The sequence below is a fragment of the Lithobates pipiens genome, unplaced genomic scaffold (genome assembly GCF_037356315.1).
Source record: "Lithobates pipiens isolate NorthernLeopardFrog02 unplaced genomic scaffold, aLitPip1_a1.2 Scaffold_27, whole genome shotgun sequence".
NCBI lineage: Eukaryota > Metazoa > Chordata > Amphibia > Anura > Ranidae > Lithobates > Lithobates pipiens.
The window spans coordinates 142,831,554-142,850,386 of record NW_027507788.1 but is presented as its reverse complement, the minus strand read 5'-3'; the positions used below and the strand labels follow the sequence as shown (position 1 = coordinate 142,850,386).

General features: G+C 42.6%; 1 protein-coding gene across 1 annotated transcript in view; it reads left to right on the top strand.

The window, feature by feature from the left end:
- The first annotated feature begins 278 nt into the window (after positions 1-278).
- Positions 279-18,833, top strand: part of LOC143934191 (taste receptor type 1 member 2-like) — a 42,357-nt gene continuing 23,802 nt past the window's right edge. The window contains exons 1-3 of the mRNA XM_077457588.1: positions 279-540; positions 3,493-3,790; positions 17,746-18,504. Coding sequence (XP_077313714.1) covers positions 353-540; positions 3,493-3,790; positions 17,746-18,504 — 1,245 coding nt within the window. The 5' untranslated portion in view covers positions 279-352. The remainder of the gene's footprint in view (positions 541-3,492; positions 3,791-17,745; positions 18,505-18,833) is intronic.

The window sequence follows — 18,833 nt, the reverse complement described above, 5'->3', positions numbered from 1 at the left end:
CCCTTGATTGTATTTTTATTTTTATATTTAAATTTTGTTTTTTTAAGGTTTTCAAATATAGAAAAAAAAAAACTTAGTTTTATTTACTTAGAATGCTATAGAACTAAAGATTCTTTTGCAGCTGTTTTCACTTATCATGCAAATGAATGGTTTCATCAACAAAAGATTTTACTAACCAATTATTTTTACATATTTAAGCTCCTATGAGTATACAATAAACATTACTCAAGTAAACATGCAAAAACGCAGAGCTTCATTCAGAATGTGGAAACATTTTCATACTACAGCATTACTAGAGTACATGGAGCAGGGATAGCTCTGATAATGAACATAGACAGATAAAAGCACAAGGATGAGGCATCACATGTTTGTTCTTGGTCTGGTTCTAATTTTTGCCCATATTGGATCCAGCTGTGATGATGATTTTCAATCAGAATATTTTTATGAAGGAGATTACAATCTTGGTGGTCTGTTCAGTCTTCATGCGTCTGGAGCTGACCGCTCTCCTCGCTATACCCCAGTGGTAGACAGCTGTCCAAGGTGAGATATATCTTCTATTCAATGGGCACAGCAAACCTTGCAGGAAGAGTATTGGCATTGTCCATATCAACATTCATGGTTGCTTTGAGCAAAGTTACAATTGTTCTCTTCTTTCAGTTTACATTGTTTCAAGATTCTCAGATTGTCAAAAATATGGAATTTTTGCTTGTCCTTTTTGGGCAAGGTCAAGAAATTACTAAATGTGGTTGAATATACTGGGGCAAAGCTTGGTCAGTACTATAGAGTGTACGGATATATTTATTCCTTATATACAGTATATCTTTGTAAAACATGTTTTCAGGCAAATATGAAATTTAAAGTGTTACTAAACCCACAACAGTAAAATCTGTCTGTATATACAGAATTGCATGCTTTTTATACTCACTGTGGAACTGAAGGGGTTAATCCTCTGTATTGTGTAAAAAAGGCTCTTTGATCCTGTATGGACAGATCCTCCCCTCCTGCAGGGTCTGTCTTGGCAAGGTCAGATAAGACACAGTGAGGGAAGTACTGCTGCACATGCTCACTTTGGTCTCTATTTCTGGAGAGAACATTTCCCTGTTGAGCTGAGCTTTTCAGGTCACATTGTATGACATCAAACATGTTGCTGTGTATATATATATATATTCTAAATGACAACCCTGGCCCTCCCTCCTCCTCCATGGCCAGTAACTAAAAAAGAACATATGACATCTTAATTCATGGATGATCCGCCTCCCAACATAACAGCATGAGGAAACAGGCTGTAATGGAAATCTCCTCCTACCTGAACACTCAGCACTCAAGTGGACCCTGCAGTTTATCACGTGACCATGGTATACAGATCAACCAAAAAGGTATATAGTAGCAGTATTTCAATGTAAAAATAAGTTTTATAAACTGTGCACACTGGCGGGGAGGGCGGACTTAACTATTTTCATATTACTGGGTTTAGTAACACTTTAAGGTGGAACTGATCTCTAAAAGCGGCACCCAAACCCCCCCCCCCCAAAAAAAAAAAAAAACATCCAGAGGATGAAAGACTAGGCACCAGTATTGCCTATTGTCTCCTTGCAGCTAATCTTTTACCTATAACTGACCATGCCTTGATCTGCACAGTGTAGAAGTGGCCATCTTGGTAGAGGCAGGGCTTTACTTCCTCATGTCGGAGCTTTTAGCATGTAAAACAGTATGCAGAACACTAATGACATCACCAAATCGCCTGGGACTAGCAGTCAGAGGCAGCAGTGCCTTTTCAGGTGCGTTTTTAATACAAAAGCGCTTCAAAAACTCAACCCAATTTATGAAATTTGATTTGGGCACATATATCTGTAGTGTTTATTTATCTCTCTCCAAAGCCCTAAGGCCCGTGTTTTTCTGCTGCTTCATTCCTCTGCTATAAGCATGATAACTTCTGACAAGTTCTCCAACACAGGAGATAAAAGCAGCTGAAAATTAGTGTCGGGGAGGTTGCTATAAATAGATTAGCAGAGAGCTGGTCTATTCACAGCACAGCTCTACATGTTTCTTTCTTCCTTAGCCTACGTGGAGTGGGTGGGTGGGGGTATTCCTTTCCCTCAATCAGCTGTCACACAGTGTATGTCCAGGCTCCCCTCCCACTGTTGAAAGAGGAAGTAAAAATTCCAACACGATGTTCACTTTCTAAAGAATATAGAAAGCTGATATAAGACAGCAGATATACAAGTAAAATGTATATAGGGAGGGCCAAAGTCCTGCTGGAACGCATGGGAACGACGTTCCTGTACTTTTTCAACAGCAGGAATGCTGTTCCCATTAGCAGCCGCGTCCTGCAGGACTGGCTTTTGAAGTATGCAAGATGTGTGGTAGGCGCTACACCAGCAGCCGCTAACACCGCTCGCAATAGTGAGTGCCGGACACTGATTGAGGCCAGTGTTGCCAACCACCCGGTTAATTTACAGGCATCCTGTGATTTTCAGCCCATTTTCAGGCTGCAGGTAAATGTCCGATACGGTGCCCGTAAAAAAATATGGCTGCGGGCCAACAGCGCAATCGCGCATGCGTTGTTCTGAAGCCTGCAAAGCTTGTACACGAGTGCCGTTTTTGGGCTGGACAGGCACATGCACAGTGGTGTAATGGTGCCTTGCACTATTTTTGAATGAAAGGCGGTAATTCTCAGTCTCAGGTCTTGGTGGTCATGGAGCCTTGCCACAGCAGAGAGCAGAAGCACAGTAGCAGTACACTGATGTGAGTGTCTCTGTGACAGCGTCTCACCACAGCAGACACTGATGGAGGAGGACATTACGGGGGGGGGGGGGGGGGTAAAGTGGACAGGGGAGGACATTACTGTGGGGGGGGGGTAAAGGAGCAGAGAATGACATTTATGGGGGGAGGAGCAGGAGTGAAGGGGGCAGAGGTGGACATTACTGGGGGAGTGAAGGGGGCACTACTAGGAAACACTACAAAGAGAACAGGAGACTTTTTCATACAACTACACGGTACAGCAGGCACATATCAGGAATATGAAATGTTGCGTTTACATATTCTTTAAGTGCCAAATGATCTGTGAGTATGTTAAATCAGTCTTGTGATCCAGGCACTCCTGCCAGACAGCATAGCAAGATGAGACACCCACATTTTCACACTATAGTTGAACTTGAAAAATGAAGGAGAAGCAACACACTGATGATGTCATCACTTTGCTCACATCTCTTGTACATGTGCAAAATGTTGATAAATGGCAGAATGCAAAGTAAAAAAGACCTGAGTGCTATATAGTTCTTCCAGTGTAAATGATACTCCGCAGAAGGCTAATATCTGAAAAATGTCAGATGTTTATCCTAATTTATCCTAATTAAAAAAAAAAAACAGAAAACATGTCACTAATTATATTGTAATGAATAAATAACTGTATTAAATGATGGCTTTATATTTGCCTGATGCTCAGCTTTAAAGACATTATAGGTATATGTATTTTTTTCTCTCTCCTTTCAGTTTTAATATCAGTCTGGCAGGGTATCTCTATTTTCAAGTCATGAAGTTTGCAGTGCAAGAGATCAACAACAGCAGCTCCCTACTACCGAACGTTACTCTGGGGTATAACATCTTTGATACCTGCTACGTACACAACAACATTCAGCCAGCTCTGAAATTCATATCAAGAGATGATGTTATTGACACTGACAAAAGTTATACTAGCTACATCCCCACTGTGTCCGCTGTGATCGGCCCAGACAACAGTGATGCGGCAGAAACAACTGCTGACATTTTCAACCTGCTGCGTCTTCCACAGGTAAGTAGCCATCTAAGACAGTGGTTTAACCACTTTCAGACCGGACCATTTTGCTGGTAAATGACCAGAGGTCTTTTTACACTTTGGCACTGCGCTGCTTTAACTGGTAATTGCGCGGTCATGCAATGTTGTACCCAAACAAAATTTGCGTCCTTTTCTTCCCACAAATAGAGCTTTCTTTTGATGGTATTTGATTGCCTCTGCGATTTTTATTTTTTGCGATATAAACGTAAAAAGACCGCAAATTTTGAAAAAAAATGATATTTTCTACTTTTTGTTATTAGAAAAATCCAATAAACTCAATTTTAGTCATACATTTAGGCCAAAATGTATTCAGCCACATGTCTTTGGTAAAAAAAAAGTCAATAATTGTATATTTATTGGTTTGCGCAAAAGTTGTCACATCTACAAACTAAGGTACGTTTTCTGGAATTTACGCAGCTTTTAGTTTACGACTGTCTATCTCATTTCTTGAGGTGCTAAAATGACAGGGCAGTACAAAACCCCCCCAAATGACCCCATTTTGGAAAGTAGACCCCCTAAGGAAATTGATAAGAGGCATGTTGAGCCCATTGAATATTTTATTTTTTTGCCTCAAGCGATTGAATAATGACAAAAAAAAAATTTTTTTTTTTTTTTTACACAAAGTTGTCACTAAATGATATATTGCTCACACATGCTATGGGCGTATGTGAAATGACACCCCAAAATAAATTCTGCTGCTTCTCCTGAGTACGGGGATACCACATATGTGGGACTTTTTGGGAGCCTAGCCGCGTACAGGGCCCCGAAAACCAAGCACCGCCTTCAGGCTTTCTAAGGGCGTAAATTTTTGATTTCACGCCTCACTACCTATTACAGTTTTGAAGGCCATAAAATGCCAAGATGGCACAAAACCCCCACAAATGACCCCATTTTAGAAAGTAGACACCCCAAGCTATTTGCTGAGAGGCATGTTGAGTCCATGGAATATTTTATATTTTGCCACAAGTTGCGGGAAAATTACAAACTTTTTTTTTTTTTTTTTTTTTTTCACAAAGTTGTCACTAAATGATATATTGCTCATGCATGCCATGGGCATATGTGAAATGACACCCCAAAATAAATTCTGCTGCTTCTCCCGAGTACGGGGATACCACATATGTGGGACTTTTTGGGAGCCTAGCCGCGTACGGGGCCCCGAAAACCAAGCACCGCCTTCAGGCTTTCTAAGGGCGTAATTTTTTGAGTTCACTTCTCACTACCTATTACAGTTTTGAAGGCCATAAAATGCCAAGATGGCACAAAACCCCCACAAATGACCCCATTTTAGAAAGTAGACACCCCAAGCTATTTGCTGAGAGGCATGTTGAGTCCATGGAATATTTTATATTTTGCCACAAGTTGCGGGAAAATTACAAACTTTTTTTTTTTTTCACAAAGTTGTCACTAAATGATATATTGCTCACGCATGCCATGGGCATATGTGAAATGACACCCCAAAATAAATTCTGCTGCTTCTCCTGAGTACGGGGATACCACATATGTGGGACTTTTTGGGAGCCTAGCCGCGTACGGGGCCCCAAAAACCAAGCACCGCCTTCAGGCTTTCTAAGGGCGTTACAGTTTTGAAGGCCATAAAATGCCAAGATGGCACAAACCCCCCCCCCAAATGACCCCATTTTAGAAAGTAGACACCCCTAAATTTAGGGGTACACTAGTGAGACTAGGTAATAAATGGCGGGTGCCCTGAAACTATAAAAAAATAACTAACCAACCAGCGTCACCTGTAACAGTTATATGGTGATCACTGGTGAAAGGGTTAACTAGGGGGCAATCAGGGGGCTTTATGCGGTAGTATATGGGGGTCCCTGGCGCTATAAAAAGCTGCGGCGAACCTAAATACCTACCTGCCTAACTAGCGTCACCTGTGACACTAATACAGCGATCAGAAAAACGATCGCTTATTAGGCTGGGTTCACACTGGAGCGATGCGGGAACGCCACGAATGCGCGGCGGGTTCCCGCATCGCATGCCTCCCGGCGGCAGTTCACACTGCCCTATGCGAACTGCTGGGAGTGTCAGTGAAATGTTAATGACACCCCCAGATCAGTTCGCATATCGCAGTGCGATCTGCAAACTTGGATCGCATGGTGTGAACACCCATGCGATCCGATTCTGCTGCGGACCAAAAAAAGGGTCCCGTGCGAGTTTGCGGCGGGTGCGGCGGGTGCGACACGAATTCAGCCATACTATCTGTATAGCTGAACTCGAATCGCACAGAGATCGGATGTGATTTGCACTGCAGTGCGGTGCGAATCACATCCGTTCTCATAAACCGCTGCAATGTGAACCCAGCCTTAGTGACACTGGCGACGGGGGGTGATCACGGGGTTAAACCTTTATTGGGGGGGTTAGGGGGGTACCTTAGAACTAAAGGGGGCTAACCCTAACTGCCCTAACAGTTATTAGTCACAAATGACACCTGCCGGGTGATCAGGGGGTTAAACCTTTATTAGGTAATAAATGGCGGGTGCCCTGAAACTATAAAAAAATAACTAACCAACCAGCGTCACCTGTAACAGTTATATGGTGATCACTGGTGAAAGGGTTAACTAGGGGGCAATCAGGGGGCTTTATGCGGTAGTATATGGGGGTCCCTAGCGCTATAAAAAGCTGCGGCGAACCTAAATACCTACCTGCCTAACTAGCGTCACCTGTGACACTAATACGGCGATCAGAAAAATGATCGCTTATTAGGCTGGGTTCACACTGGAGCGATGCGGAAACGCCGCGAATCCGCGGCGGGTTCCCGCATCGCATGCCTCCCGGCGGCAGTTCACACTGCCCTATGCGAACTGCTGGGAGTGTCAGTGAAATGTTACTGACACCCCCAGATCAGTTCGCATATCGCAGTGCGATCTGCAAACTCGGATCGCATGGTGTGAACACCCATGCGATCCGATTCTGCTGCGGGCCAAAAAAAGGGTCCCGTGCGAATTTGCGGCGGGTGCGGCGGGTGTGGCGGGTGCGGCGGGTGCGGCGAATGGCTGAACTCGAATCGCACAGAGATCGGATGTGATTTGCACTGCAGTGCGGTGCGAATCACATTCGTTCTCATAAACCGCTGCAATGTGAACCCAGCCTTAGTGACACTGGCGACGGGGGGTGATCACGGGGTTAAACCTTTATTGGGGGGGTTAGGGGGGTACATTAGAACTAAAGGGGGCTAACCCTAACTGCCCTAACAGTTATTACAGTCACAAATGACACCAATGCAAAAAAAAAAAATAAAAAAAAAAAAAATGACATTGGTGTCACTGTGACTGGGGGGCAGGGGTAATTGGGGGGGTGATCGGGGGGTAAAGGGGGGGTGTGAGTGTGCCTGGCATGTTCTACTGTGTGTGGGATGTGTTGGTGCAACTCACTGATCCGCTCTCCTCCGTGTCGGAACGAAAAATACCGACACGGAGGAGAGAATACATCACTTCCTCTCCTGTGTTTACATTACAGGAGAGGAAGTGATGTCACCGGGGATTTCCATTCGTCGGGAGCGATCGCGAGGGGGTGGCCATGAATGAATGGCCGTCCCCTCGTCCGGGATCGCTCCCGAACGAAAACCGACCGCCGCAGGCACCGGGCGGGGGCCCGATCGGGCCCCCGACCCGCGGGAGGCAAAGCACGTACATGTACGTGCTTATGCCTGCCCGTGCCATTCTGCCGACGTACATCGGCGTGAGGCGGTCGGCAAGTGGTTAATATAACTAAGTATAAAAATGTAAACATTCATTTTAAACCCTTTAAAGTGGTCGTAAACCGCGGCTGGTTTAAAAAAATAAATAAATACCAGCATGACAATGACATAACAGGCTAGTATGCATTGCATACTAGCACATTATTAAATACTTACCTTATAACAAAGCCCTTCAGCGTCACACTGTCACTGCTGAGAAGGCTGACATCTTCCCCCGGTCTTTCTTCACACTTGCCTGTGCGATTGGCCAGAGCTGCGATGACGTCACTCCCATGCATGCACGTGTGAGCCTTCAGTTCTGGCACGAAGCTCTGAAGTTCTGGCAAGGTATGCCAGACCTTCAGAGTGCATGCGCCGGTGATGTCACTGGCTGCGCCCAGGGTAAATACCTCCTAAACAGTACACGTTTAAGAGATATTAATTTTACCTACAGGTAAGCCTTATAATAGGTAGGTAGTGGTAGGGTAAGGCAGCGAGAGACAAAAGAACAACAAAAATTTTCTGAAAACGCATTTCTAAAAAAGTTATAAATTGATTTGCCTTTCAATGAGTGAAATAATTATTTGATCTCCTATCAATCAGCAAGATTTCTGCTCCCAGGTGTCTTCTATACAGGTAACGAGCTGAGATTAAGAGCAATGTCAGGGACAAGATTGTAGATCTGCACAAGGCTGAAATGGGCTACAAGACCATTACAAAGCAGCCTGGTAAGACGGTGACAACAGTTGGTGCAATTATTCGCAGATGAAAGAAATACACAGTTAGGCCACATACACACTATCAGTTTTTCTGCTGAGTTTTTCCTTCAGATTTACCAAAACCACATAATATGAGGTCAAACTTTAGGAGTTTCAATGTGTATGCAATCAGGCAGGCCCTTCTACTACATGGTTTTGGTAAACCTGAAGGAAAAAATCAGCAGATAATCTGATAGTGTGTATGGGGCTTAACTGTCAATCTCCCTCACTCTGGGGCTCCATGCAAGATCTCACCTTATGGAGTTTCAATGATCAAGAGATTGATGAGGAATCAACCCGGAACTACATGGGAGGATCTTGTCAATGATCTCAAGGCAGCTGGGACCATAGTCACCAAGAAAACAATTGGTAACACACTACGCTGTGAAGGACTGAAATCCTGCAGCACCCGCAATGTCTCCCTGCTCAAAAAAGCACATAAACAGGCTGTCTGAAGTTTGCTAATGAACATCTGAAGGATTCAGAGGAGAACTGGGTGAAAGTGTTGTGGTCAGATAAGACCAAAACCAAGCTCTTTGGCATCAACTCAACTCCTCATGTTTGGAAAAGGAGGAATGCTGCCCATGACCCCAAAAACTCTGTCCCCATCGTCAAACATGGAGGTGGAAACATTACGCTTTGGGGGTATTTTTATGCTGAGGGGACAGGACAACTTCACTGCATCAAAGGGACGATGGACGGGGCCATGTACCGTCAAATCTTGGGTGAGAACCTCCTTCCCTCAGCCAGGGCATTGGAAATGTGTCGTGGATGGGTATCCCAGCATGAAAATGATCCAAAATACACGGCCAAGGTAACAAAGGAGTGGCTCAAGAAGATGCACATTACAGTCCTGGATTGGCCTAGCCAGTCTCCAGACCTTAATCCAATCAAAAATATATGGAGGGAGCTGAAGGTTCGAATTACCAAACGTCAGACTCGAAAACCTTAATGAATTTGAGAGGATCTGCAAAGAGAAGTGGGATAAAATCCCTCCTTAGATGTGTGCAATCCTGGTGGACAACTATAACAAACGTCTGACCTCTGTGATTGCCACCAAGCAGTCATGTTTTGCGTAGGGGTCAAATACTTATTTCACTCATTTAAATGCAAATCAATTTTTAGCTTTTTTGAAATGTGTTTTTCTGGATTTTTTTGTTGTTATTCTGTCTCTCACTGTTAAAATAAACCTACCATTAAAATTATAGACTGATCATTTCTTTGTCAGTGGGCAAACGTACAAAATCAGCAGGGGATCAAATACTTTTTTCCCTCACCGTAGGTAAAAATCACAAAGCGGGCTTTACTACTGCTTTAAAGTATATCTCTTACCTAAGGTTCTCATTTATCAAGGTCATGGTGTATCCAGTAGTGTAGTATTGTCATTGAAATTGCTATAACGCTGAAACCTTAAAATTGGGCTGGGAAGGAAGGGGGTGAAAGTGCCCTGTATTGTAGTGGTTAAAAATGTTTTTTTTTTTTTTATTCTACATAAAATACACTGACCCTGACCTTTGACCCTGGCCTTAGACACTGACCTTGCCCCTACCCTGACACTGACCTTAATCAAATCCCGATGTAGCTATTTTTTCTTTATTTTTATTTTTTTACTCACACTTTCATTTGTTTACATTTTTCTCCTCTGACAAACAGGATGTGTCTTTCTCTCCATTCAAAGGAGAAAAAACACAGTGATTGTTTGGGAACTGGGACTCTCAATTCCTGATCATTAGTACAAGACCAGAGCTCTAGGTGTGCAGCGCTCTCAGCAAATATACATGTACACATATGTGTGGCCTCACAGTAGAAGACCCACTTCAGTGAGGCCTTATATATGTGTACGCTCGGTGGCAGGTGGTTAAACCATAGAATGTGATCTGCTAGTTATAACAGTACAACATTTTTGTGGCATGCTATGGATGTCTGTATTGAAAAATTGTCACCTAAAGTATAACTAAAGACAAAACTTCTTTCATTCGGTTTGGATAGAGTGGAGAGGGATTAGAACATCTTTCAATTTTTATTGCTGTCTGTGCCCCCGTTAAGGAGATTTACCCTCTCTATTTGTCCTGTTTACCATTATCATTGAAATTGAAAGTAAAAGAAAACCCCAAATTTTGTGTTGTCCCCAGAAAAGTAAAAGGGGGAATCTCACAATGGGAGAACTAGCTGCCACAACCCCGGTATTTTTGGGAACGCTGTGTGTTTCTCTTTAAGATAAAAGTGGTCTCCGCGGCAGATTCGGTGCAAAATCCATTTTATCAGTGGCGGAAAGGTGCCCACCCCCCTCCCGCTGCACTCTGGTTGTATCCACCGCTTACCGGACCTGGCAGTAGCGGCGGAGACGTCCGGGTCCTGTTACACCACTGCCTGGATGCTGAGTGAGAGAAAGATGGCCCCCCACTTGGCTCCATAGCATTGGAGGGTGGAAATGTATCTCCTTTTTTTGGTGGTATTTGATCACTTCTGCGACTTTTATCTTTTACACTATAAACAAAAAAGGACTGGCAATTTTGAAAAAAATTTATATTTTTAACTTATTTAGGATAATATGTTTTCTTCTATATATTTTTGGTAAACAAATCCCAACAAGCATATATTGATTGGGTTGCGTGTCTACAAACTATGGGATATAATTATGGAATTTTTATTTATTTTTTCTAGTAATGGGGCGATTAGCGACTTATAGACAGACACCTAACTGGCACTTTTGACACCTTTTTTTAAACCAGTGACACTAATACAGTGATCAGTGCTAAAAAATATGCACTGTCACTGTACTAATGACACCGGCAGGAAAGGGGTTAACATCGGAGGCGATCAAAGAGTTAAATGTGTGCCTAAAATGGGTTTTCTAACTGCGGGGAGGTGGTTTTACTAGTGGAAGGCATGGATCGGTGTTCCTTCTATACGGGAACACAGGATCCATGCCTTCTGTATAGATTGACAATCTGCTGTTCTACATAGGCATACTGCCATTCTGTATGTACTGAACGATCAGCGGGTGCTGGCGGAGATCGGGTCTGCGGGACCTGCTTATCAGCTCCCGCTGTGTAAAATCACAGGAGGAGCGAGCTGCCGGTGCTATTGCGGGGGACAAATACATATGACCAATAAGTTAACAAAATAAGCACCCAGTAGTTATGTCATGTGACACACTGTGACAGTGCACTGCCAGCCAGAGCAGAGCCATGATAGAGTTCCTGTGTGTTATGATACCATCCATGATGCCAGAGAGACAGACACAGTGCAATGTAGTCTATTCACAGGCACCCCCAAAGCACACCTGTGTTGAAGCTTTGAACCCCCACAATCGGATCCGCTTCCCTTCTGTTTCTGCTGCTGGACAAGGGCAGCTGAGCTCAGCTGCCTCTCTGCCTGATGCCGGCCCCTGCCCGCCTCCCAGCCTCTCAAGTCTGGCTACTACTGGGTAGCCAGAGGAAGATCACTCCACTGGGGAAGGCAAGGAGATAGGCAGGCAGCTGGCCGAAACTAGAGCCAAAGCAGAAGAACAAGCAAGCGGGAGTGGAATGGTAACTGAAGAAATGGTCCCTCCGCTCTGACCAGCACATGATCATCAGAAAGGGGCACAGATAATGGAAAAAATACATCCCCTTAAGCCAATAGGAGCTGTGGAGAGGGGGTTTGTAATTTTTTTTTTTTATTCTGCACTGACTGTCTTTGAAATTGCTCGGACCCCTGTTCAAATCCAATCCGGGGACAAAACTGGGGGCAGACTTGATCCTGGGACAGTGTGCTCATTCCAGAGACTGTCCCTGGAAACCGGGGACGTCTGGTAACCCTAATGTAGCAGTAAATGTGGTCACCCTACTGTAGCAGTAAATGTGCTATGGGGTGGTCGGCAAGTGGTGTATGTGCAGATATTACCCATATTTAACCCTACACAATTTTATCCCCTGTCACAGCATTATTGTTTCCTTTTACCTAGTTCCTGTAGCAAGAAACTGCTTTTATTAATCCCTGCAATGTCATTCTTGTAAAATTCTTGCTAGGAGGTCAGTTTATTGTATATTGGCCTTTATTTGCAAACAAATGGCCAACATGGCCAAATTTTCTCCAAATCGATGTCATTCGTCATGTGCTTATAGTCATAAGTTTGGGAGGTTTATGTGGGTATAATATACTAAGCGGGAGTCCTCTGTGGTACCCTAGTCATGTTGTATGACATCAGCCTTATCACTCTTTTAATTTTTGTTTTTAATAAAATTTGTATTAAGACATTTTAACAGAAGATTCTTGGATTTTGATATTTATTTGCCTAAAAAGTCCCACAGTGGGGAACCTTTGTCTCCTTTTTCAAACAGGAAACTGAGGCTATAATTCGCACAAGCTCACCAAAACTGGACAATAGGAGATGGGAAAAACATTAAAAGAAAGATAAAGTAGAATTTGGCACTGTTCAAAAAACCTTGGTAAAGTAAAAATAAAAATAATAAATAATGAAAAAGTGACAGGTGATGGTAAATAGTGACTCAATAAAAAGTTGTAAGTATAACTTGATGCTCATTAGATTGTGCATAGCGAATCTTCTACATTAATTTACATCCACGATATGATAAAAAATGTGAAAATTACACACATATAAGCATATAATGGTTAAGAAAAACTCAAAAATTTAAAAACATAGTAGTGAAAAAATCAATATAATACCGCAAGCCAATTACTCAATAGTGAGCTAAAAAATAAATAATAATGCAAATCAATGTAATGCTGCAAACAAATTAATCAATGATGGTGATCTATAAATAGTGCAATTCAATAGTCCACAAATGAATAAATAAAATCATTAAGGGGATAAAGATAAAAATATATAAAGTCCATAAAGTGCTCTTGTGCCAGTGAAAAAACAACGCTGATCTAATTCACTTTCCAAAAGGTGATTACAGCAGGCGTGTTTTATCCATGCTCCTGGAACAACATTGCCTGGTCGGATGATTCTTGATTTCAGCTGCAACATTCAGATGGTAGGGTCAGAATTTGGTATAAACAACATGAAAGGATTGATCCAATCCTGCCTTGTATCAACAGTTTAGGCTGATGGTGGTGGGGGTGTAATGGTGTGGGGGATATTATCTTTGCGATCCTTAATACCAATTGAGCATAGTTTAAATGCCATAGCCACCTGAGTATTGCTGCTGACCATGTCTATTCCTTTATGATTACAGTGTACCCATTTTCTGATGGCTACTTCCAGCAGTCACCAGATCTCAATCCAAAAAAGCACTTTTGGGATTTGGTGGAGTGGGAGATTCGCATCATGGATGTGCAGCTGACCTGCAGCAACTACATGATGCTATTATATCAATATGGACCAAAATCTCTTAGGAATGTTTGCAACACCTTGTTGAATCTATGCCATGAGGAATTAACCACTTGCCGAGCGCCGCACGCCGATGGGGACGAATATCGTTGTTATGGCAGCAGCTAGCTGCCATAACCCCGGTATCCCCGTGTTCGGCCAGCTTCAAAATAAAAGTGGTCTCTGTGACGGATTCGCCGCAAAATCACTTTTTGGCAGGAGAGGGGCCCCCCCCCCTTCCTGCTGCCATTCCGGTGCCCTCCGCCGCTTACCGGAGCCGTCGACGGAGGCGATTGCGTCTGTCTCCTTGCTAGGTATGGAGACGAGTGAGGGAAAGATGGCCCCCACCTGTCTCCATACCATAGCAGGGTGGAAGTGACATCAAAACGTCACTTCCGCCCATACTTCTTAAAGGCACATTTTTGTGATGTATTTTTTTCAAAATGACAAAAAATTTATTTTATAATTTATTTTTTATTTTTTTTGCATTTAAGTCCAAATATGAGATCTAAGGTCTTTTTGACCCCAGATCTCATATTTAAGAGGTCGTGTCATGCTTTTTTTCTATTGCAAGGAATGTATAAAGTGTAAAAATAAAAAAAGGTAAAATAAATAAGAATTTTTTTTTTTAAACGCACCCCGTCCTGCCGAGCTCGTGTGCAGAAGTGAACGCATACGTGAGTAGCGTCCGCACATGAAAACGGTGTTCAAACCACACATGTGAGGTATCGGCGCGATCGATAGAGCAAGAGTGATAATTCTAGCCGTCTGTCGCCTATGGAGATTTTTAAGGATAAAAGTTTGACACCATTCCATGAGCGGGCGCAATTTTAAAGCGTGACATGTTGGGTATCAATTTACTCGGCGTAACATTATCTTTCACAGTATGAAAAAAAATGTGCTAACTTTACTGTTGTGTATTTTTTTTTTTTTTTAAAGTGTGCTTGTAAGACCGCTGCGCAAATACAGTGTGATAGAAAGTATTGCAACGGCCGCCATTTTATTCTCTAAGGTGTTAGAATTTTTTTTTATAATGTTTGGGGGTTCTAAGTAATTTTCTAGCAAAAAAAAAATTGTTTTTTAACTTGTAAACACCGAGTCTGAAAAAGAGGCCTGGTCATTAAGTGCTAAAGGCAGTTCTGAAGGCAAAAAGGGGTCAAACCTGGTACTAGCAAGGTGTACCTAATAAACTGGCTGGTGAGTGTATATTATTGCTGTGTCCTTTCTCTGTTTAGCCACCAGATGTCACTGTTGTTTTTACTGATTATGGATAAATTTGGAAGACTGCAAGATTTTCTTTGCTATAGTGGGAAAACTGAAATCATTTTGGTATAACATAGGAAATTATCTCACACATGGATTGCTCAATTTTCTTGCAACTTGATTCTGAGTAGAACAAACTCGCTTTCATACTAAAATATGCTTCCGGATGGAAATGTGGTGGGTGCAAGAGAGAATGGAGCATGGAGCAGCGTTTTCACAAGAATAGATTTAGGACCAGGGCTTTTTTTCAGCTGGAAATTTGTGGAGCTCAGTTCCACCACCTCTGGCTCAGGCCCTCTGCTCCCTGCTAACCACTATCCCTTGTAAACATAGAAGACAGGCTTCTGTGTTTACAAGTGACAGCTTACACAGATGCCTACACCCCTATTTGATGAACTCCCTGCATCCCTGAACTCTGCACTCTGTAACCCCCCCCCAAACTCTGAACTTGGTAAATACTGCACTCCTGGTATTTAGTGTCCCTTTACAGTCCTCCTTCTGTTAGCAAAATTTCACCACACCCTATATTTTATGCAGTTTGGAGGGTGTGTGGGTGGTTTTGGGGGGTCATCGTTGAGTCCTGCACCTATTTTCTGAGGAAAATAAGCCCTGAATAAGACCATTTAACTGGCCACTATAAAAATTACAATAGCACAACAACTAGTAGTAGTCAACGAATGATGAGATGAACAGTTGGTCAGCAGAAACGCTGTGTCACCTAAGTGAGTTAAAAGAGCACCTGCAATAATAAACATGTTTGCATGAGATGACAAGTTACCGGGTATTCAACTTGATTTCATGTTGCACCTGGGTGCTAGGAAAATGACCATTAACTAGAGCACAGATTACTCACCTTTCTCACGGAGACTGGATGAATGTTGTCCTTCTTTTTTCATATTTATATACAGGGCCGTCTTTAATATCGTTTGGACCATGGGCAAAAAAAATTTTGGGCCCCCCCCCATGCAATTTCACTCTCTTCCTGCTCTGAGACATACAATAAATAGCAGCTAGACTTAAAATCAGTTACTGTATCAGATCAGGCAGCAATTGCAATTAGTTACCAGCGGTTACAGCTATCATTACTGCTTACTGACTGGTTGCTAGAGGTTACAGCACACATTACGGCTCACTGATTAGTTGCTAGAAGTTACATCAAATAATTTCTGTTTGTTAATTGGTTGCCAGAGATTACTATACAGCAATACTGCTCACTGATTGGTTGATAGAGGTTACAGCACATCATCTCCTTACTGCAGGGAAGCATGATATACATATGAATGCTGCCTTTATTTACATATGAATGCCGCCTCCCGCAGCTATTTTCTTAGTAATGCCACCGCTATTTACATATGTATGCCGGTTATTTACATGTAAACAAAGGGTAAGTCATCTGTACACAACAATAGGGCAGAGGTGAGCAGCATTAGTACCAGCACTTCACACTGAGATATCGGGACACAGCACAGGGCTAAAACTTCAAGAGATGAGGGAATTTAAGCTGGGATAGTTGGCAAGTATGAGGCAGCTGCTTTGGGCCCCACAACAATGACAGGGCCCAGGGCAGATGCCCCTTTTGCCCTGCCTTAAAGACAGCCCTGTTTATATAGTGCTGACAATTTTACACAGTGCTTTACATGTATATTATACATTCACATGAGTCCCTGCCCTCAAGGAGCTTGCAATCTAAGGTCATTAACTAACATTCATATACATACTGGGGCCAGCTTACCTACCAGCATATCTTTGGCATGTGGGAAGAAACTGGAGGAAACCAATGCAAGCATAGGAGGAATATGCAAACTCGTGGCAGGTTTTGAGCCGACAACCCTAGTGCTGCCAGACGGATTTGCTAAGCACTTAAAGCACTTAGCCACTGTGCTGCCCATGTTTTAAAGTGATTTGTAAGTGATTATGGAATTTGTAAGAGAAGAATTGTGGAGTACAGGGTTAAAGTTGAAATCTGCCTGGTGACTCCCTCCACATAAACAACACCCTCCTCTGGCACACCACAGCAATATAAAAATTTAAAGTTAAAGGGTGCAACTATTCACCTAAATCCTGGTCGCATGATACAAGTGATCCATTTCTTTTTTAGACTGAAATTAGGAATGTCCTCGTTTAGGTGTCCACATATTTACCTGGCTGCCTTTCTTTAGCTTTGGAACCTGTAATTGGTCCTCACAGGTCCTAAAGACTTCAGTGGAGGTGTGGATATGTTATGATGAGCAGTGACCAGCCGGGGAAATGCCTAGGCTTCAGCAGTGGATCACTGGTAATCCCTTAAAGTGGAAACCACTTTTGCCTATGGGTAAGCCTATAATAAGGCTTACCTGTAGGTACCGTGAATTTCTCCTGAACTTGCACAGTTCAGGAGATATTCACTGTATATGCATCATCGGCACATACGCACTGAAGAAATGGCTCATAAGTGCCATTTCTTCAGCTGCTGTGCCGTGACTGGCAGCTTCCACGTGCATGCGTGGGAGTGACATCATCGCGCCCTGGCCAATCATACCACCGGAGCCCACAAACCCAGGAGTAACATTCTGGAGACAAGTTGCCTGTCACATCGGTGTACGGGGACCGCTGCAGCAGCATTGTTCTAAGGTAAGTATATCATAATGAGCTGGTATGCGGTGCATACTAGCTCATTAATGCCTTTGTATTGCAGGATTTATTTGATTTTTTTTGCAGAGTTTACAGCCACTTTAAGAGTTAGGTTATTTGGCAGTAGACTCAGGTGAGTAGAAAACCTTGTTAGAGGGATTTAAAAAAAATTGAACTGGATGGGAGGATGACGAAAAGTTGGGATTAGTGGTGGGAACACATTTGCTCTGAGAGGGGTTTTAAAGGTAAAAATTTTCAGTAAATAGAAATATTTGTCCTTTTATGTTTACAGATCAATGTTTTTGCCACCAGTCAAAGGATGAGTTCACTGAGTCTGCCGGCCTGTTTTCAGACGATCCCTAGCAGTAGGGTGCAACAACAAGCATTTGTAGACATCCTAAGTTACTTTAATTGGACTTGGATAGCTGTCTTGGGAAGTTTTGATGAATATGGGATGCATGGAGTCGAGCAATTTTTAGAAGCCACCTTAGATCTTAATATTTGTCTTGCCTATAAAGACGTCATACCCATTAAAGTATCTGGTCAGGAAGCAATGTGGAAAAGCCGAATACGCCAGATTGCTAACAATATCATCTTTACCAATGTTAATGTGATCTTGATATTTTCACTAGACATCATTCTTGTTGACTTTTTTAATGAACTGGTGGATATGAACTTTCCTTCAAAAATCTGGCTTGCAACTGAAACTTGGTCATTGTCTACAGACATATATGGCTTACCTAAAATGAACAGACTAGGGGTTATATTTGGTATTGCTCTAAAATATGTGAAGATTCCGGGCTTTGAAGAAAATCTTAAAAAAGTGTACAATCAAAGCAGAAACAGTTCTGGAGGGTCAAGGTTTGAAGAAAACTGCAACCAGAACTGTGATGATTGCCACAACATCTCACTAAGCAACCTTCTGGGTTTTGCAGAACAAAGAAGCAGCTTTAGCATCTATGCTGCAGTTTATGCTGTGGCTAATGCATTACATGATGTACTTGGCTGTAATAAAACCTACTGTGACAACAAGGACATCTACCCATGGCAAGTAGGTGGTGTTTCTTTGTATATTTATATTTGAGCATTGATCATAGATAGCTCATTGAGAAATAAAGATGCTAAAAATAGTCTGGAATACCCATAACAAGAGTTTTGCAAGTGTGCAGGCCCCCAGTGTTATGCATGCCAATCCAGACCTTCATACTTCAAATCTTCAAATATAGCTCCTCCATACTTCCAATGCCCAGGAAGAGGTGCAGGTAATTGAGCTTCCATTAGTGATTCCTTCTAACGAATTCCAAACAGGTAAAAGGGACCTTTGTGCTCCTTAACTGTTCATTGTGATATGAGTTGAAAATAAAGCAACCATCCCTTTCC